Below are 21,489 nucleotides of genomic sequence, written 5' to 3' on the forward strand. Positions count from 1 at the left end.
AGGCTAGTCTCGAACTCCTGACCTCAAGTGATCTGCCCGCCTCAGACTCCCAGAGTGCTGGGATTACAGGCGTGAGCCACCGCGCCTGGCTAATTTTTCATGTTTTTAGTAGAGACGGGGTTTCTCCATGTTGGCCAAGCTGGTCTCAAACTCCTGACCTCAAGTGATCCACCCGCCTTGGCCTCCCAAAGTGCCGGGTTACAGGCGTGAGCCACCGCGCCCTGCCTTGTTTTCAAAATTAAACTTAGTTGAAGCCTGTAAGACTTAAAATGAAAGTAAGATTATGTGACTTGATTATAACGCAGCCAAATGAATTTAGATGCAAATGCTAGACTTGAAATGTAAGTGTACAAATATACAGCAGTATAATTTTATGAGGTCTAGGGGTTACTTGTGCATGGGCCCAGGATTTAGATATCTGGCTACTCACAGTAAGATCCATGGAGGGAAATAAATTCTGTAAGGAAGCACCGTATAACTCAAAGAAACTAGAGAGGCCCAAATGTCCAAAGCTGCCATTTCACTTGCTGGAATTTGCTGGTGGAATAACTACCCTTCCTCGAATTAATGAGGCTAAATGAATTCCTGGGGAACCCTCAGGCTGTCAGTGTAACACCTCCCAGATCTTTTTTCTCCAGCAGGTGGCATGTACAGCACCATCCTGAAATGGTGATAACTTTATTATTATTATTATCACTATTCATGGGGCTAACCATCTTCCCTTTTCTTCCCAAATAAGTACATGGAGTTTTAGCACAGGCATTAAAAAAGGCTCGTCAGGCATGATGGCTTAAGTCTGTAATCCCAGCTACTGGGGAGGCTGAGGTGGGAACCGAGGAGTTCAAGGCTACAGTGAGCTATGATCATGCCGTTGCACTATAGCCTGAGTGACAGAAGGAGACCCCGTCTCTAAAAAAATTTAAAGACAGAAAGAGAAAGACAGAGAGAGAGATAGAGAATTCTTGTTTCAATGACCTAGAGGAAAAAAGATGTTATAAGTTCGCTTTTGAAACTGGAACATTAATTTTTCACCATGTTAAGACAAGACCCTGTATATACACATTATACTTAAACAGCTATCTTTTAAGGCTGTTGAATGCAAGAAGGTAAATTTACGTACCATCTAATAGTAGGCATCACCCTCCACCTAGTGGCATCGCTCTCCATCTAGTGGCAAGATAGGCTAATTGAAAGCAAGTGCCAAAGAAGAAATATTCTGATACTGAAATGTTGAACAAAAGTTTAAAAAGACAACAGTATTGACCACGCCTCCTCCAAGTCCCAGCGAGCCCGCGTGCAACCTGTCCCGACTCCAGCCGCCTCTTCAGCTCGCCATGGATCTCAACTGCTCCTGTGCCGCCGGTGACTCCTGCACCTGCGCCGGCTCCTGCAAGTGCAAAGAGTGCAAATGCACCTCCTGCAAGAAAAGCTGCTGCTCCTGCTGTCCTGTGGGCTGTGCCAAGTGTGCCCAGGGCTGCATCTGCAAAGGGGCATAGGACAAGTGCAGCTGCTGCGCCTGATGCTGGGACAGCCCTGCTCCCAGATGTAAATAACGCGACCTCTACAAACCTGGATTTTTTATGTACAACCCTGATCCTGACGTTTGCTACATTCCTTTTTCTATGAAATAATGTGAATGATAATAAAACAGCTTTGACTTGGAAAAAAAAAAAAGAATAGTATTAAAGTACCAGATAAACTTTACCACTGTTTTATTAAATTTTAATATAAATAAACTATGTAAAATAATTCATGATTGTAGCAGGTTATCTAATTTGGAAATGAAAAGAATACTCTTGCTGGGTGGTAAACAGACTATTCCTAGCATAAGGTCTTTTCTTGGAATTATTTTATCTTAGTCCTTACCTAGAAGGACTTAGGAAGTGACAAACTGCTAAAAACCTGAGAGAAAAGTTAAGACATAGTGACAGAATTTTGCAGGACGAAAGAGTGATATTAGTACGGTCTTTCTTATCTTAAACCTTTTATGATCTTAAAAATCTTATCTTTAAATCTTAAGAAGCTGTTGGATTATATTTTAATCATTGCAGGGAAAAGATTTAGAAATTATGTTGTCAACCAGTTTAGATCAAATCAACATCAGAATTGGGTCTTTAGGAGGAGATTTTTGGTACAATAACTTTGTAATCTGAGGATACTAATCAGGGTATAATAGTACACTTAATTAGTATGATTAGCTGATAGTCTCAAGTTAGGACGACAGTCATTGAGCCTATATCAGGTAGTTACAGTGAGCATCTATCTGTTCTAATATGTTCAGAATTCTGTTAGGATTAGTTGGTGTCCATGCTGTCCTTGTTATTAAATCATCTGAATATTATCCAAGACCATAAGGGACTGTATGTTCACAGGAAAAAAATAACAAAATCACAAAATGTGAAGAATGTATGTACTATGAAAAGAAGGTAGGCAAACAGATATCTTTAAAAGAGGAAGCTGAAAAAAATAAAAATAAAAGAGGAAGCCAAATGAGTGGATCAGATAGAAAAAAATTTTCAAAAGTGTAATAATTTTTTTAAAAAGGACTATAAATGTTTTTAGAGACCCAAAGGAGGAAATTAGAAACATGAATCAGAAAAATCAGTTATGAAGGACCAATTGGAGATACTCAGTATGAAAAACCTAATAACTGAAATAACTCAGTAAGTATGGTATTAGATAAACCTTATAGATGTTTTTTAGATACTGTTTTTCAGAGTGAACACACTTGAAATACAAATTAGTGAGCTGAAAGATCAGGTCAATCAACTCTTCTAGAAGGACTCAGGAAGGACAAAGCTGTGCTAAAAAACTGAGAGAAAAGGTAAGATATAGTAACAGAATTTTGCAGGATGAAAGAGTGACATTAGTATAGTCTTTCTTCAGTATCTTCAAGGATTGGTTCAAGGACCCACTGCCTTCATAGTAAAATCCAGGAATGCTCAATTCCGTTATATAAAATGGACTATTTGCTCATAATCTACATACATCCTCCTGTATACATTCAATTATCTGTATATTACATATGATACCTAATACAATATGAATGCTATGTAAATAGTTGTTATGCTGTTTTGGTTTTTATTTGTATTTTTTAATTGTTAATTTGTTTTTTCTTGAATATTTTCGGTCCCAGGTTGTTTGAATCTGTAAATGCAGAACCTGAAGATACACAGGGCTGAGTGTATTTAGATAGAAAGAGGAGAGAGAAATTGTTGCAGTAAGAGAAATTTGAAGCTAGGATGCTATATCCAATTAATTCTATGTAAGGCTGAAATAAGTTATTGTAAGGTACACAAGGCCTCAGAAGGCTGACAACAATTCTGTGTGAAAACATTTTGGGAGGATGTGCTCAAGTAAGACAAGGAATGAATCCAGAAGTTAACTAAGAGATGTGAAAAGTGTGGAACAAGTGAAGCTTTGTAATGTGTTTAGATAAAAAACTGCCAGAGGCATCTTTAATATAAACAGCTTCAGGAAGAGAGACACACTGTATCGCTTTCTTTATCCCAGAGATTTCAGAGCGTATACATAGGTGTCATGCATGTCATATGTATACGTGTGTATTTGTTGGAGGAACAAAGCCCAACCCCCACCCCCGACAAAATCCCATGAGTTTATTTACAAATTGTACATGAGAATATGCGCCATTTCCTATCTTCAGATGTGATATCTAAAATATATAACAATTAGTACAACATAGGGCACTGACCAATCAGAACAGACACCAGCCAAACTGCTGGAGCAGCTTCCTGGATGCTGTGCCCTTCATGTCAGGATTATGAGTACACCTCTGGTGGGCTGGGGCAGAGGCACATGGCAGGGGCTCAAAGTAGCTTCTATTTACCATGTATATAGGATTGTTTCAATATTTTAACAACTTGTATGGTCATGTATACTGACTGAATAGCAACCCTGCTATGAGACATAAGACATGTTTGATGACTTCATGCAATTTTCTGAAACACGCTCTTTTTTTTTTTAAATAAACCTTGGGCAGATGTTATGTTAAGACAGTCTCTGTAGTAAAATAATTTGCCATACTGGAGAGGCTTATCATCTTTACAATGAAAGTCAGAAAATATAAGTAATACATATTAAGTTGCACTAAAGCAGAGAGAATAATCAAATATAATCTTACTCAAGATATTTTCATGACAACTCAGCTTGCAAGATGTTTTCCTAGGCTTACTGGGTCATAAATATTTGGTATCATTTTCTTTCCTATATTTTAAAGAAAAGGAATTTAGAACATGTAAACTATAAATCTAAGTTTTAAAAAATCTAAACAATAGTTTCCTCTCATTGCAGACCTCAATCAAATTGCAGGCTGGAGCCATGCCCAATATACCTCTTCAGAGCCAAAACTACCCACAGGTAGGTGGGCACTTGGTGAGTGAGGATAAAAAGTTTATTGTTATAAGTCATTAGTTGTGCAGTTGTTTGTTACACAGCAAATGACATTCCTTTTTTAGTTATTCATCATTCATTCAATGTATTCTAAACATATAACTATGAACTATAAAAACCCAAAACTGGCTTTTCTTTTAAAAGATTGACTAGACAAATTTATGTTAAAACTAATCAGGAAAGGAATGGAGATGCAAATAAACAACAGCACCTGTGAAGTTTGCATTCTACTATTGAAATAGAAAATACACAAATAAACTGGGAATCCCAAATGGTTCATAAGCAAATGAAGAGTGACTTACCCTTACTCTGTGATCAGAGAACTGAAAATTAAAGCAATTAGAAAGCCTGAGAATATCACGCAGTGGTGAGGATGTTGGGAAATAAGAAACCTCCCATTCAACTTAAGGGAAAGTAAACTGTTGCAACCATTCCAGGGAGCAACCTGAAAGTACTTGGTAAATTAACTATCTTTATACTTTCTCGATGATGCAGCAATTACAATTCTAAGTCTCTTGCACATGTCCCTAGGAATATTTTTCACAGCAATGTTTGTGGTAGTAAGAATGGAGGAAGTCTAGATGTCCATTGACAGAGGAATGGGAAATAAAATAAGAGATAGACACATGATAAAGTTATATTCAGCACTCAGAAATAATGTTCTAGATTAATATTTATCTGGATGGCTCTTAAAATATCATGACAAATTGGGGAATAAACAATATGAGATTTATAAAAGAATAACTTTCAAGGATATTACATGCATATGCCCAGAAACACCAAATTCATCTTTAAAGATACACATATATCTAATTGAATATACCAATGATATACTGGTAGGGTATAAATTAAATATATAAGGGTGGGGTGAGGTGATAATGGTGGATGCATGGGAAAAAGGTAGTAAAAAGTAGAAAGGTAAAATTTAAAAAGGGGTATTGCACACATGCTGAAAATGTTCAATGAAATGGAGGGTGTGATTAATTCAATTTTGTGACTTGATAGTCTAAAAATAACGATATGTAGTAGAATCTGGAATATGAGGAATAGGGAACTTCAAGGGAGTATATGGAAGTCAGTGCCGTCTAAGCATGTGCACACTGAATTCTCACACTTTCGATGATCTCCTGCTATTATATCTTTTCTAAGCTTAGAGGAAGATAAATACCACAGTAGTTATATTTTAATTCTAGTTTTGTTTAGGTAAATGATAATAATGAGATAAGCTACAAAATTCTAATGGACATATCTATTAGTGTTAGTATACATAAATGTAGAAAATATATTTCAAAAGAAAAAAGAATGTACCATGATCATCAAAAACCTCACCTTTCCACATGATACATATTGTTGATATTTTGATATTTTTCCACCATGGAATTTATTTTGCAATTATCTTGTTAATCAGTATAATGTATAATGTGAGGATTAAATTGCATCTATGGATCTTGATGTGTTATCTTTAGAACTTATTTAGATTGAAGTTATCCTTTTATCTTTTTAAAACTACTATATTAATGATCTTGAATGAAGATTATTATAGGAGCTCAGTGCCTTGCAAAATTGTCTTGTACTTACCCTATGCTTCATATTGTTATTGTCTTGCCTCCTTTGAATAATCACAAAAGAAAAAGAAGGCAAAGGAGTATATAGCACAACCTATTAGAGGAAATGGCTGAAATAGTATTCTCTTAATGTTTAATGTGACTATTAAGAGGGTATTATGCTGGCATGTAAAACAGTTAATTGTATTCAGTGTGTTTTAACATCACTGATTCCTCCTTAATTGATGGCGTAGTGAATGTTCATCTTGGGGAAAATACCACCTTTGTATCTCAGGGGATCTAAAGAATGTCTTTTGCTGCTGAATAAAGTGCTTCAAAAAGTTCAAAGGGAGAAATGTGTATTTTTTTTATGGTAAGGAAGGATAGATTTTACAGCTTGGGAAAGTAACAGCTTATGAAATCACACAGTGATGACTGTAATTCAGCTGTCATCTATTTCTTTCACCTTCTAACCAGTGAAAACAGTTAGGTTACTTATTTCTTTGACTAAGTGAATTGAAAAGGAATAAATTCAGAAAGATTACTAAGGAAACTGGTTATTAGAGCAAAATGGTTTGTATTCACTCTGTAAATGAATGCTCCTGATGCTTTTCTCTTCATTTTAATAATGATATTTCTTTTTTCTGGTTGTTTCATGTGAATTTTATTTTATTGTTTGTTTTTGTTTTGGGGACGGAGTCTCGCTCTGTTGCCCAGGCTGGAGTGCAGGGGTGCCATGTCGGCTCACTGCAGTCTCCTCCTCCCAGGTTCAAGCAATTCTCCTGCTTCAGCCTCCCCAGTAGCTGGAACCACAGGCATGAGGCACCACGACTGGCTAATTTTTTTGTAGTTTTAGTAGATATGGAGTTTCACCATGTTGGTCAGGCTGGTCTCAAACTCCTGACCTCAAATGATCCGCCCGCCCTGGCCTCCCAAAGTGCTGGGATTACAGCTTGAGCCACTGTGCCTGGCCGTGAATTTTTAAATATATCACATTTCAAAATAATTTTGCAGTTCCAAAATAATTATTTTGTAATTCAAAGACAGTTGAACAAGCAAATCCCTTGGGATTTGATTGTGTCAGAATTATAAGGTCCTGCTTATTTTTATTTTTATTTTTGGAATTTGTCTGATGGTTGCTGATTATTGTCACTGGTTCCTCACGTTTGTTCCCAAAAGAAGTAGGATTTGTGAGACTTGGTTCCACCTTTGATTTTGATCCATCCCTCTGGATCAGGCTAAGTCACAAACTCCCTAGGTCATTGCCACGATTTTATAAGTAAGGCAACTAAAAATAATCTATAGTACTCACTTTCAAAAGATCAATCACTCAATTCACTGAATGTTAATAACTGATTTAGCCCAGGGAGAAGGACATTTCTCTTATTATTCTCTATAAGAAGGTAAAATATCTAGGTTCTTACATTTTTGAATAGCAAAGTAATGTTGAAATTAGATGGACACCTTGACATAAATCTGAATAAAAATAACATATCTCAGGAATCTTTTAGTATTATATTATTGATATAAAAATTATTAAAATAGGCCGGGCGCTGTGGCTCACGCCTGTAATCCCAGCACTTTGGGAGGCTGAGGTGGGCGGATCACGAGGTCAGGAGATCAAGACCTTCCTGGCTAATAAGGTGAAACCCTGTCTCTACTAAAAATACAAAAAAAAAATTAGCTGGGCGTGATGGCAGGTGCCTGTAGTCCCAGCTACTCGGGAGGCTGAGGAAGGAGAATGGCGTGAACCTGGGAGGTGGAGGTTGCAGGGAGCCGGGATCATGCCACTGCACTCCAGCCTGGGCAACAGAGAGAGACTCCGTCCCCCAAAAAACAAAATGTATTAAAATAGCAATATTATTAATGTCTACACTTGATCTTAGCCAAAAGGCCAAGAAGACATAGTGTCTTAAATTTCTGAGATCTTTCTAATTTATAAAATGCTTTTAAAATACAGCTTTATTTTTATTTATTTAATTAATTTAATTTAATTAATTTATTTTTTAGATACAGAGTCTTGCTATGTTGCCCAGGCTAGACTTGAACTCCTGGGCCCAAGTGATCCTTTTGCCTCAGACTCCTAAATAGCTGGTACTAGGCGTGCGCATCACTGCACCTTACCTCCATATGCAGCTTTTTAGAGGCAGAAACTATTTCACTGACTTCTATCCCTTGAACCCAGAAATTGCCAGACATAAGTCAGTAAGTGCCTAAAGTGAACTTTGGTCTTTTGTTGTTGTTGCCCACCTCCTATATTTGAGGAATTCTCTGCAATATGTATCTTTAACAGAAGCTCCAAAGGCCATGTGCTCTATATCCCATCTTTCTTTTCAACTACAGCACAGTAACATGACTTAGGCTCACCTGATCAGCTGTACCCAGTTGAACTTTCATTGGGAGCTGGTGATACAAAAGAGTAGCAACGGTGGAGAATCTACTCTGATAGTGGCAGCAGTATAGATAGCAACAACCTGTTCCAGGGCAGTAGTGGAAATGAAACTAGTGGTGGCATATGGTGGCTGGTGCCTCAGGTGATCACTGTACATGTGGCATCCAGTGTTCAGCCACGGTGGGAGCAGTCCCCTTATGACCCTGAATCTATGGTTTTACTTGTGGGTCTGGCTGGTGCATAGTGCTCATTGTTGATCTTTCCTTTTTCAAAACTTGTTTCTTTATTCTTCTTGACAATTCTCTTAGATATATAGAATCTTTTAAATAAATTCTGCTTAATGAGAATTGGCTTCTGTTACTCGCATTAATATACTTGACTAATAAAATATGAAACTGAATTGCATAGCTCTATAACCCTATCAATGTAGGTTTTACTAATACTGTTTATATATCAGTAAGCAAAGACTAAGAGACAGTAATTTACTTGGCTAAGATTAATGTTTAGTAAGAACTAAAAGCCAGGAATCATACGTAGTCACTCCGATTCTATGCCTGGGGCTCTTTCTTCCCTATCACAGGGGCTCTTTCTTCCCTATCGCAGAGATGGGTTAATTTTCTAAGTACACAGAAAGCTTACATTTCATAACTTCTCTTTTAATTCTCAGCATCATCACTTGGTGTAGAGTCCCCCAGAGAGCAACCTGATCCATATCACAAACCTGAGACAAATTTTTGTTGCATTAAGCCCTTACAATTTGGAGTTTATTCTTATAGCAGTTAATGATCTTTACTCCAATTAATGCAGAAATTAGTAACAAAATTGAGGTGCTGTCATAACAAAAACCTAAAATACATGACATTGACAACTGTTAACTGGATAGTGAAGAGAGAGATACCAGAGATCTATGTTATATGGTGGTAAAATTTTTGGTAAATTTATCACCTTCTTACAAGGCAGAAAATGTACCTACTGGGCTTGTCGTTTTAGAGGAAGAGTTTGCAAAATCAAATGTTGGCAGAGTTCGTTGGGACTGTTGGCTTATTTGGCAAAGTGTAGTAAAAAAAGAGATGCTCCCAGAAGAAGATTGGCCAATTGATGAACAGAAATGAAAGTAGAGAGAGAACAGAAATTCAGAGCTTTTCAAGTTGAATAGTTCTAACTTTGAAATCCTAAATAGTAAGAAATGGACTTACAAAAGGCTTTGAATGAAAGAAGTCCAGAACAACTTGATACTAACAGTTGGATAAAGGGACTCACAGCAAAGATCAGATTAGGGTATGCCTTACACATTGTTTGCTCCAAATAGACTCAAAATACCTGCCATTTAAGTAAAAAGAGGAACCACAGTGGCAAAGAAGCAACACAGATCCAACTAGACAATCATTTCTAGGAATAAACTATTGGTATAGTTACTGGCACGTGGATTTGATTGGAAACAAACAGATAGAAGAATATAAAGTTTTGAATAAATAATTTTGCCAATGGAGTCATGAAATTGCAATAAAAAAACACTTAGGATATCAGAATTTAACACAACCTGCATGTCCTAAACCTTCAAGCAGGTGGCAGGCAGTAGGCAGTAGGCTTTTACATTCATATAGCTGCCAAAAAGGGCATGTGCCCCAGTTCCCACTGCAGATGCAGTCAGGGAGAATAATAGACAGGGGGATACCTTCCAGAGGGTGAGGACATTGCATAAAAGAACTCTCTCCAGAAAACAAACAGTGCCTAATCAAGAATTTCTCCTGTCCCCAAGGCAATGTCTGCCCAATGGGATTTTAAAATTGCCCCAAACCAGTTGCTGTGTTTCTTTTTCCCCTTCTGAATGGAAGTGTTTATTGTGGTAATTGTAACCCTGCTCCACCGTTGTAATTAGATATGTATTTACTTGTTTTTTTAGTTCATAGGTCTCCGGAGCCTGGGGCATCACATCTAGATGGAAAGGACTGAATATCAACTGAAGAGCCTAAATTTTGGGCTGATGCAGTCAGTGATTAAGAGTTTTGGGTCAGTGATAGGGCGAATATGTTTTATGTGTGGGATGATAAATAAAAGGGATGATGCATGGCCAGAAAGGAGAACTGTGGCAGAGACAGCCTAGATGCTCACCAATCTTATTTCTACTGTTTGGGCAGATGGAAACTGCTATAGTTCAAAGCCTCTTTTGGAGTTAGATTGCAATCATATGACTGAGAAATAGAATGTGAGCAAAACTCACTGGTGTCACTTCCAAACTTGGCTCTTTAAATATTCTTCACAATCATTCAAGTACTCACTCTACTGTCTTATGGCTATTGTACATATTCATGCACATAGTGATGTTTCCATACATTTAATGTGTGATAATCAGATCAGGGAGAGTTGCATATCTATCAGCTCAAACTTTTATCATTTCTCTGTTGGGAATGTTCAGTATCTTCCTTCTAGCTGTTTGAAACTATATATTATTGTTAACTACTGTCATCCTACAGTAGTGCAGATTATTATAAGTTATTCCTCCTATCTAGCTGTAATTTTATATCCTTTAACAAATCTCTCCCTGTCTCTCAGTAAAGGATTCTGAGATAGTGGAACTTCTCTAGTCAACACTTGGAAAAGAATTGCTGAAGAGAGCTGTCTCATCAACTTTGGACTGTGACTTTGTTTTGTGAAGTCATTGTGATTTTGGGATGGTTGTTTATAGCAGCTAGCAAGTCTTAGCGTGGCAAATACAGTAACTGTCATACTCAAAAATATGATGCAGAATAAATTATGTTAGGTAGATTAAATAAATCTATATTATGAATAAATAAGATTTGTAAGTCTGAATTTTATCTGTTGGAATGTCAGAAAAGAAAGGGGATTATATAAAAAGGAATTGTTAGAAAGCAGAGTGTATCCTATATAGGATCATTAGTGAAGAAATAGATGGAAAACTGGAAATGAATAACTATTTCTTCCACACAGAATAAAATCCAGAAACAAAGAAAAGTTAAGTAGTATTAGATAGTGATTCCCAAGCCTGGGAATGGGAGTCAGTGATGCTCACCTAGGAGAGCATATTAGGAAGGAGTGAGTGACATGAAAAAATATCACGGAGGGAAAGGGTAAAGTTTTAGTAAGTCCTATGGATGACAAGTATGTATTACCTGCAGCTTGTCCTACTAGAGGAATATTCTCTGTGCCAAGAGGAAAAAAAAAGGCTCAGAATTTCTGATCTAAGACATAGGTAGTTAAGGACTCAAAAGGAAAAAATTTAGTCAGTGTATAAGATGATGGAATCTTGTTTTAAGAGAACTGAATTATTGGAGAATGTGTAAAGAAGAGAGAGGTGTTAAACTTTTGAAGGGGAGTCAGATTTGCTCACATTTTTAACCTTTAACAGTTTCCCGCTTTTTTTTTTTGAAACGGAGTTTCACTCTTGTTGCCCAGGCTGGAGTGCAATGGTGCGATCTCTGCTCACCGCAGCCTCTGCCTCCCGGGTTCAAGTGATTCTCCTGTCTCAGCCTCCTGAGTAGTTGGGATTACAGGCATGAGCCACCACACCCGGCTAATTTTGTATTTTTAGTAGAGACAGGGTTTCACCGTGTTGATCAGGCTGGTCTCGAACTCCTGACTTTAGGTGATCTGCCCGCCTTGGCCTCCCAAAGTGCTGGGATTACAGCTGTGAGCCACCGCGCCCAGCCCCCACTTTTATATTTTATATTTTTCAGCATTTGTTAAGTTTCCCTTTGGTAAGATTTACCCTATTCATAAGGAGGTAAATTCATTCCTTTGTCTATGTTTATTATTTATAGTGTGCAGAGCATTCAAAGTATACGGTATCGCTGTAAAAGTTAAAAAAATAAAGATCCTAGTCTTTAAAGGATTTGTAATTCATTTCAACAAAAATTATTTAGTTCCTGCACTGTATTCAAGATATGAAGATGAGTAAGTTAGAACTCCTACCCTCGAGGAGTGAACAGTTGGTTCCTAAGAAGGACCTAGACATGTAAAGGTTCACAATTCAATGTAACAGCATAGTAGTTAACCATATAGTGGTTAAGAACATGAACACAGCTGGTTTGATGGTAGTGGGTTATCAGAAGTTATTAACATTATTGTCGGCCGGGCAAGGTGGCTCACGCCTGTAATCCCAGCACTTTGGGAGTATGAGGTGGGCAGATCACGAGGTCAGGAGATCGAGACCATCCTGGCTAACACTGTGAAACCCCGTCTCTACTAAAAAGTACAAAAAATTAGCCGGGCGTGGTGGCGGGCGTCTGTAGTCCCAGCTACTCGGGGGGCTGAAGCAGGAGAATGGCGTGAACCCGGGAGGCGGAGCTTGCAGTGAGCCGAGATCGCGCCACTGCCCTCCAGCCTGGGCAACAGAGTGAGACTCCATCTCAAAAAAAAAAAAAAAAAAAGAAATTAGTGTCCTTAAAGTTGTTATACAACCCGCTACAGCTAAATTTGACGGTGTGTGTGCTTCCCGGGCTCAAGAGATCCGCCCCGCATCAGCCTCCTGAGTAACTGGGACTACAGGCATGCACCACCATGGTGGACACATTTTTAAAAAATTTTTTTTTGTAGAGAGATGATTTCACCATGTTGCCCAGGCTGGTCTTGAATTCTTGGGCTCAAGCAATCTACCTGCTTTAGCCTCCCAAAGTGCTAGGATTACATGAACTACCACACCCGGCCACACTTTATTCTTTTTTTTTTTGAGACTCCATTGCTGGAGTGCAATGGCGTGATCTCAGCTCACTGCAACCTCCACCTCCCAGGTTCAAGTGATTCTCCTGCCTCAGCCTCCCAAGTGGCTGGGATTACAGGCCCGCGCCACCATACCCGGCTAATTTTTTGTATCTTTAGTAGAGACAGGGTTTCACCATGTTGGCCAGGCTGGTCTCGAACTCCTGGCCTCGTGATCTGTCCGCCTCAGCTTCCCAAAGTGCTGGGATTACAGGCGTGAGCAACAGCACCCAGCCATACTTTCTTCTTTATGAGACAATGTCTCACTCTGTTGTCCAGGCTGGAATGCAGTGGCAGAATCACAGGTCACGGCAGCCTTGACCTCCTGGGCTCAAGTAATCCTCTACTCCAGCCTTCCAAGTAGCTGGGACCACAGGTGTGCGCCACCACGCCTGGTTAATTTTTAAGTTTTTTGTAGGTATCACTATGTTGCCCAGGCTGGTCTTGAACTCCTGGGCTCAAGCAATCCTCCCATCTTGGCTTCCCAAAGTATTGGGATTACAGGAGTAAGCCACTGTGCCTGGCCTGGATAGGTAACCTTTGAAAAGTTATGTAACATTTGTGTGCCTCAATGAGGATAGTAACAGAAACTTCCTCTGGAATTACTTGAAGTTTAAATGAGTTAATCTACGTAAACAACCTAGAACAGGCCGGGCACAGTGGCTCACGACTGTAATCCCAGCACTTTGGGAGGCCAAGGTGGGTGGATCACCTGAGGTCAGGAGTTCCAGACCAGTCAGGCCAACATGGCGAAACCCCATCTCTACCAAAAATACAAAAATTAGCTGGGGGTGGTGGCACATGCCTGTAATCCCCGCTCCTCGAGAGGCTAAGGCAGGAGAATAGTTTGAACGCAGGAGGCAGAGGTTGCAGTGAGTCGAGATTGCGCCACTGCACTCTAGCCTGGGCAGCAGAGCGAGACTCCGCCTCAAAAAAAAAAAAAGAACCTAGAACAATGGCTGACATAGAGTAAGCATTATATGTATTAGCTATGATTACAACAGAAGAATCTATAAGGTATTCTGCAGACAAAGAGAAGGAAGTGGCTAATTTAGTCTGCAGAGTAGAGAAGGACCTCAGAGAGCTGCAATTTGCAGAGCAAGGAGGAGAGATGAATATTTGTTTTGTTTTGTTTTTTGAGACCAGGTTTCAGTCTTGTTGCCCAGGCTGGAGTGGAATGGCATGATCCCGGCCCACTGCAACCTCTGCCTCCAGGATTCAAGCGATTCTCCTGCCTCAGCCTCCCAAGTAGCTGGAATTACAGGCACCCACCACCATGCCTGGCTAATATTTGTGTTTTTAGTAGAGACAGGGTTTTACCATGTTGGCCGGGCTGGTCTTGAACTCCTGACTGCAGTTGATCCACCCACCTCGGCCTCCCTAAGTGCTGGGATTACAGACATGAACCACCGTGCCTGGCCAAGAGATGAATATTAAAACATATTTGAGGGACTTTAGAAATTGTCAGTCTTTAAAGTCTGGATGAAGGATGGTCTGGATGACTTTTTTAGCATGAACTCATTATTTAGTAGATGACTGTATCCCAGTTAGTATTCATGCCTGTGGAAGTCTCATATGAAGAGCTAGATCTGATCAGCAGCTCTATTATATCTGGCTTAATGTTCACAATTTGGTCTACAAAGCCATTCTGTCTCTTTCTCGCCCTTTCCCTCCTTCCATTTTGTTAGATCACATATTATAATAGTTACACACTTTAAACCCTTATTTGGAACAATAAAGAGGACTGACTTACACTTCAGACATTGTCGCTCCATGTCACTAGTTTTAAAACCCGCCCAACTTAGTAATAAAAAGTAATGGCTCCTCAGATAAGAGTTTCATGATAGTTTCTTAGAAATGAGTCAATGACACAACTGTAATAGCAGGGGAAAAGATTTCTAAGTCCCCTCATATTTTCAACTGACAATTTTAGCTAAAAAACTACAAAAGTACAACTTCCAAGAGGTCTTTCCCAGGTAAACATGGAAGGGAATTACCAGTCCACAGAAAAGTGACTGCCTGTCCCTTGGATAAATCAGATTCTTTTCTTCCTGAAAATGAGAGACTGCTATTTCAATTTCAATGCCAAAGATCAAATTTTTTGACTACTGTGAATGAGGCTGCTCAGCATTTACAACAGTAAAAACAAAGAAAAGAAAGCCGAAGAGGAACAATTTTTTTTTAGCATTTGCCCCAGGCCTTTGCAATCAAAGCATAACCCAGCTTATTTTTGAGGTGACTACACCCTCCATTCTCCAGGTAGTTGAATCTTCCTTGCATGTGTGAAAGCATCACTGACAAAGTTTCGTTGTCATGGAGTTTTTAGATAAGTATCTCTGAGTTTAAAATCCCAAATTATATGCATCCACCCACCCTTATACTATAATTAATATCTGTCTTGGGGCTTTTTAGAAATAACTACACACATCAACAGTTTCACAACTGCTTCTGTGGGTGGTGAGATTAGTAGGCAGATTTCTAGGGGAATTATGCAGGTGACCAGTCATTAATATGCACATTGTTAAAATGTTTGAACGTTGTCATGATGATGATACAGCGCCGATGAGTGGAGGAACACCAGGTTCTTGGTCCTCATGCTGGTTTAGGTAAAACGACACTGACACACGTGGAGTGGTTTTAAGGAGCGGAAAGTTTAATAGGCAAGAAAGAAAAGAGAAGGCAGAAGGAAGAGGTTCCCCTGTACAGACAGAGGGAGAGGGGCTCCAAAGCCGAGAGAGGGAACCCCATCTGGCAGGGATACCAGCCAGGTATATATATAGAGGCTGGAGGAGGCAGTGTCTGATTTGTACAGGGCTCAGGAGATTGTTTTGACAAAGCATGTCATTCAAGTAGCCCAGGAAAAAGCTGGCCCTCCCACCCTAGCCTTTTAATATGCAAATGCAGGGCACCATGATGTTCTACACACGTGGGGAATATGTGGGGGCGGCCATGTTGCCAGGAAGTGTGGGGCAAGGTCAAGATGGCAGTGGAAATAGCCCCGTTTGGGTGGACCCAGTTTCTAATGGATGGTATTTGCATATCAAAGGTTGCCGGCCTGGCTCTAAGAGCTGCTTTAAAAACAAAAACTTCCCAAGGACCCCTTTTCCTCTCTAGCTGCCTAAAATAATTTCTTAATAACTCCTACAATAATGACACCAAGAGGCCAAATTCTAACATTCCACCAACATGATGCAGTTGGCTTGGCACTTCAGAACTCAATTAAAGGGATTTGTGAGGGTCGTTGCCTTAGGTGTATATTGCATGCTTTGAAGTTTTTCCTCATAAAGAACATAATGCAGTAACTTACGAGAGACCATTAAAGCATTTTTCCCTTTAAGAACTGCAGCAATAATTATAATCTGGTAGCTACTTTCTTATGTTCTTATAAGATAACTAGTCATCAACCAATTTTTTTCTCTATTAATTTCACTTCGATCAAATATTTCTCAAAATGAAAATAAAAGATAGGAATTTCCTGTATATATATAAACTCAGTTATTTTGAAACAACACACAACATTAGAATTGAGAAAGACCATAGAAATATTGATTATAGTGTGAATGAAAAAGAAAAACTTGGGACTTTAATTCACTATGCCAAAAAAGAAAAAAATTAAGCTGAAAGATGAGTCAAGCAAGAAACTGCCTTTCCTTTTGTTACTAAGCAGATAGCTACAGATAAAAGTTAAACATCTCCACTGACTGCTACTCTATGTTCACCTTATTTTACGTAAAGTGCCGATTTACTGAGCCCAAGATCAATACTTAATTGACAATTCCACTACTTGTTCATTTTCCTCTGCAGCTTGTGAATTACCACACTCTCCCTTTTTCCCCTCCAGCCAGCTTTTCCTCTTTAAATATTGAAGCCTGCAAATTCATCCTTGGAGAAAGGCACAGACCACAGACTGCTTCTATTATTCCACGTTCATTTCTTCCTGGCATGTCCTTAACCTTGGCAAAACAAACTTCTAAATCTATTTAGATCACAGAAATGATTTCTTATTTCTATACTTCTTTAATGTGTTTTTAAATGTCTGCCTAATAGTTCATGCACTTGATATTCCATAATCTCATCATGATTGAGTTTATTTCTCAGCTGTATAGAAGAGGACAAAAAGGAACAGACAAGGCAAGTATCTCATCCGGATTACCCAGCTAGTAAAACGAATGTAGGAAAAAGGGAAAGGCCAAGAACAGTCACATCTATCTGTCTTTTCATATTGTTTCTTCTTTTGCTTTTCATGCTTAGAAATTCTTTCTCCGCCTAGAGATGAGATGAATATTCAATTATGGTTTCTTCCAATTGTTTCTGGTGCTTGTTTGTATATTTATATTTAACCTAAGATAATCTGGAATATATTTTGGTAAAACAAATAAATTAGATGTTTGTTCTAAGAGAAGTCTTGATGAAATGATTAAAAAGTTTATCTATAAGAATTAACAGATAATACAACTGAGAAATCTTTAAAAGGAAGAGTACTGGAACAGGCAACTTGTACTGACAAAATTGAAACTGATAATCATGGTAACAATTAGATTAGCATGCACCATTTTAAGGAAAACAAGATCAATTCTATTTAGTATAAAAGCAGCAATTAAAATGATACGAAAATCTGTTTTTCTCAAATAGCATATTAGTTTATTAATTTAGTATTTGATAATTTTTTCAGATACAGATAATATCTAAGTGATAATTTTAAAAAATCCAAACATCCTAAATAAAAATCTAAGCTAAAATCTCATAACAAGCCTGTCTCTTAATGAGCTGTGACAATGAAATAATCCTTTTTACATGGTGATAGCTGATATTGTGATAGCTGTAAACTTAGCTGTCATCACACATCTCGGCTACAGAGGCTCCTGTGGTGATGAGTGAACCTAATGGGCTTTGTTTACTTGAGTGAGGAGTTTTCTTCATGCCCCACCCCTGCCTGCTTGCGATGTGCATCTGAAGCCAGGAGGATGTCTTTCCAACTGATCGTATATTTCTTTTTTTCCTTTTTTTTTTTTGAGATGGAGTTTCGCTCTTGTTGCCCAGGCTGGAATGCAATGGCACGATCTCAGCTCACTGCAGCCTCTGTCTGCCGGGTTCAAGCGATTCTCCTACCTCAGCCTCCTGAGTAGCTGGGATTACAGGTGTCTGCCAATTTTCTGTATTTTTAGTAGAGACGGGGTTTCTCCATGTTGGCCAGGCTGGTCTCGAACTCCTGGTCTCAGGTGACCCACCCTCCTCAGCCTCCCAAAGTGCTGGGATTACAGGCATGAGCCACCGCGCCCAGCCAGATCCTACTATCTTTCTACTTTTGAACTGCAATGTGGTTTATGTCTTTGGATTTTAATAAGCAGAAAACTCCTCCTAGAATTAGCAAGATATCAAAAAGGCCTCCAAGTGGAGAGCATTTGGCCTTGACCTCATGTAGGAAAGAAAGGAGTTGGCCAGGTGTGGTGGCTGCTACCTGTAATCCCAGCATTTTGTGAGGCAGAGGAGGGTGGATCACTTGAGCTCAGGAGTTTGAGACCAGCCTGGGCAACACAACAAAACCCTGTCTCCACAAAAAGTACAAAAATTAGATAGGCATGGTGGTGTACGCCTGTAATCCCAGCTAGTAGGGTGGCTGAGGCAGGTGAGTTGCTTGAACCTAGAAGGCGGAGGCTGCAGTGAGCTGAGATTGTGCCACTGCACTCCGGCCTGGGCCACAGAGTGAGACACTGTCTCAAGAAAACAAAAACAAAAACAAAACAAAACAGGGGGAGTTTGAAGAACAATAATTCTATAATTAAAGTGCTTTTAAAATAGCCCTCAAGGATCCTCTTTGTATCTTTTATACCACCAAACCTATAAACATATATGTGGTTTCCAGGATGAGGAACACAATACTTGAGATGGAAAACTAAAGACTGGCTATGAGCTCCAAGGTTGAGGAACATATTTGCTGAACCCTTTTCCTTAAATTACATTTATAGAAATAGGAAAAATGGAATATCTCCATTAGGCAGCATTCAAAAGCACTGAAGAAGTGTAGGGATGTGAAAACACTTCTAAAAAAGCAAGCTTCGCAAAATACCAACTTTTCTTGAGGAACCAATCCATTCTATTTTTCTGTTTGTTTGCCCCAGGTTCTTAAGCAGCAACTGATTTCTAAACTCTTACAAGGGTAGTCTGGATAAAGCAGGTTTTATTTTCTCTGTTGAAAACTAAATATTGCTTAAATGGAGAATCATGCCTTATTTGGTAGTATGCAAAGGTTTAAGGCATTTTTTTTCCTTAGATGAGGGATATCAACACAGAAAAGTCTGTCATTCTGTTTTAAAATTTACATAAGCTCAAAGTTTCAAGTGCTAGTTCATGGGGAAAGACATTTGTTTATTTTTTGTTTTTGCATTTTCTATGACATCTTTTAGCATAAAGCCTTACACAGATCATTTTTTTAAATAGTAAAAACATAAATGCTTATTGAACTGAGCAATCTAGCCAAGGAAAAATTTTTCATTAATTTTGAGATAAGAGGCAAAAATGAAAGCATATTATAAACTTTACTGATTATTTCTTCCTTACTTTGGCTATTGGCCATCTTTTAGTTGAAGCATATACATTTATTAAATGTATTAATAAATACATTAAATTAATAAAGTCCCGTATTAAAGAAGTTTATAGAAAGATCTCTCCTTATGTCTTGGTGTTCTCTTCCAGGAAGAGGGTATACAGCCTTTATAGAAAGCAGATACTCTCTCTTACCTTGTAATATATGTCCTTGTGCAGCATGAGAAGAAAACTTTAAGATCACAGACTAGCCTAAGAAAAATGATTTATCTTTCAGCAAATATTTCTCATCTGTAATTTACTTTGACTTACTTCTGTGTCTACAAGTCTCTGTTGTAGCATATGAATGAAACTAGTTTCAAACAGCTTTTCAGGTGGAATAACAACATATATGTACCAGAGCTTCTGGGTAGCTGAACACATGTCAGTTCCTGGAGGGTGGTATGCCCAGAGATGGCATGGAAGCTCTGTGCCCCTTCCCCTATGTCTCACCCTATGCATCTCTTCATCTGTATCTTTTGTAATATCTTTTATTTACTTTTTTTTTAAGAGACAGGGTCTTGCTCTGTTACCCAGGCTGGAGTGAAGTGGTGCGATCTTGGCTCACTACAACCTCCTCCTCCCAGGTTCAAGCAATTCTCCTGCCTCAGCCTCCCGAGTACCTGGGATTACAGGCATACACCACCATGCCTGCCAATTATTGTATTTTTAATAGAAACAGCATTTTTGCAGTGTTGGCCAGGCTGGTCTTGAGCTCCTGACTTCAAGCTATCTGCCTGCCTCGGCCTCCCAAAGTGCTGGGATTACAGGCATGAGCCACCGCACCCAGCCTGCTATATCTTTTATAATAAACCAGTAGATGTAAGCATTTCGCTGAGTTCTGTGGGCTGTTCCAGCAAATTAACTGAACTCAAAAAAGGGGTCATGGGAACTGCAACTTGAAGCCCAAGGGTCAGAAGTTCCAGAGGCCCAGACTTGCAACTGGTTTGTGTGTAGTTGGCAGTCGTGGGGACGGAGCCCTCAGTTTGTGGAATCTGACTCTATCTCTGGGTAGATAGGATTGGAATGGAACTAAAGAACATCCAGCTGGTGTCTGCTGCTTGGTGTGTTAGGAAAAAACTCCATGCATTTGGTCATAGAAGTCTTATTCTGTGTTGATGATTGTTGTGTTGTCAGAGGAGAGAGAAACACAGGGAGAGTTCCCCTACACAATTGATGTCAGTGAAATGGGATTTGCTAGAACAGTCCTCACTCACAGAAACATGTGGTTTAGGAAGAGAAAGGCTAAAAGGGTGGGGGGATGAGGAATCTTTGATTCCTGGGTGACCATCGTGGTCACCCACGATATGCAGTTGCAGTTGTGTTGAGATCAGTTACTACAGGTGAAAGTTACCAGCGGAATTTAGAGATGGATAGAACTCCCTAGGAATTGGTTCACTGGATGCAAAAGGGAATGCAAACTAATAAGAAAAAAGCAAAATATTCAGTCCTTTGATTATTGTTACTTATAATTGCTAAAATGAAAGTAAAATAGGGTGCTGCATCAGGACTTGAAGTTGGACCAAGTTCAGATGGGGACATGTCTGAGCTTAGGCCACTAGCCTCAAAATCACCCACAAAGGAGAAAGTTATGCAGGGACAGTAGATAGTACCTCTGAAACCTGTGGAAGACAGTCAGTGTGAAGGAAGGGCAAAACCAAGTAACTATTTAAACTATTAGAGTAGGTAGTTAGGTAGGCATGAGCAGGACAGGAGCGAAGCCCCATCCAGAAATGCCAGGCAACCATCAGGTGATGGTCAGTTGGTTGTTAAATGGTTGCTCTAAAATAATAATTGGTCACAGCCAGTGCCAGGGAAAAACAGTCTCCCAATAAGTAGACAACA

General features: G+C 39.1%; 1 protein-coding gene and 1 pseudogene across 1 annotated transcript; one reads left to right on the forward strand and one right to left on the reverse strand.

Moving 5' to 3' along the window:
• The first annotated feature begins 1,268 nt into the window (after positions 1–1,268).
• On the forward strand, positions 1,269–1,595 carry LOC134739302 (metallothionein-2-like). The gene has a single exon (XM_063663086.1). The coding sequence runs from the start codon at positions 1,335–1,337 to the stop codon at positions 1,494–1,496; it is 162 nt and encodes a 53-aa protein (XP_063519156.1). The 5' UTR covers positions 1,269–1,334; the 3' UTR covers positions 1,497–1,595.
• Positions 1,596–7,710: 6,115 nt separating this feature from the next.
• On the reverse strand, positions 7,711–7,860 carry LOC134739546 (U2 spliceosomal RNA; annotated as a pseudogene).
• Between the last annotated feature and the right edge of the window lie 13,629 nt (positions 7,861–21,489).

The sequence above is a fragment of the Pongo pygmaeus genome, chromosome 3 (assembly GCF_028885625.2).
Source record: "Pongo pygmaeus isolate AG05252 chromosome 3, NHGRI_mPonPyg2-v2.0_pri, whole genome shotgun sequence".
Taxonomy (NCBI): domain Eukaryota; kingdom Metazoa; phylum Chordata; class Mammalia; order Primates; family Hominidae; genus Pongo; species Pongo pygmaeus.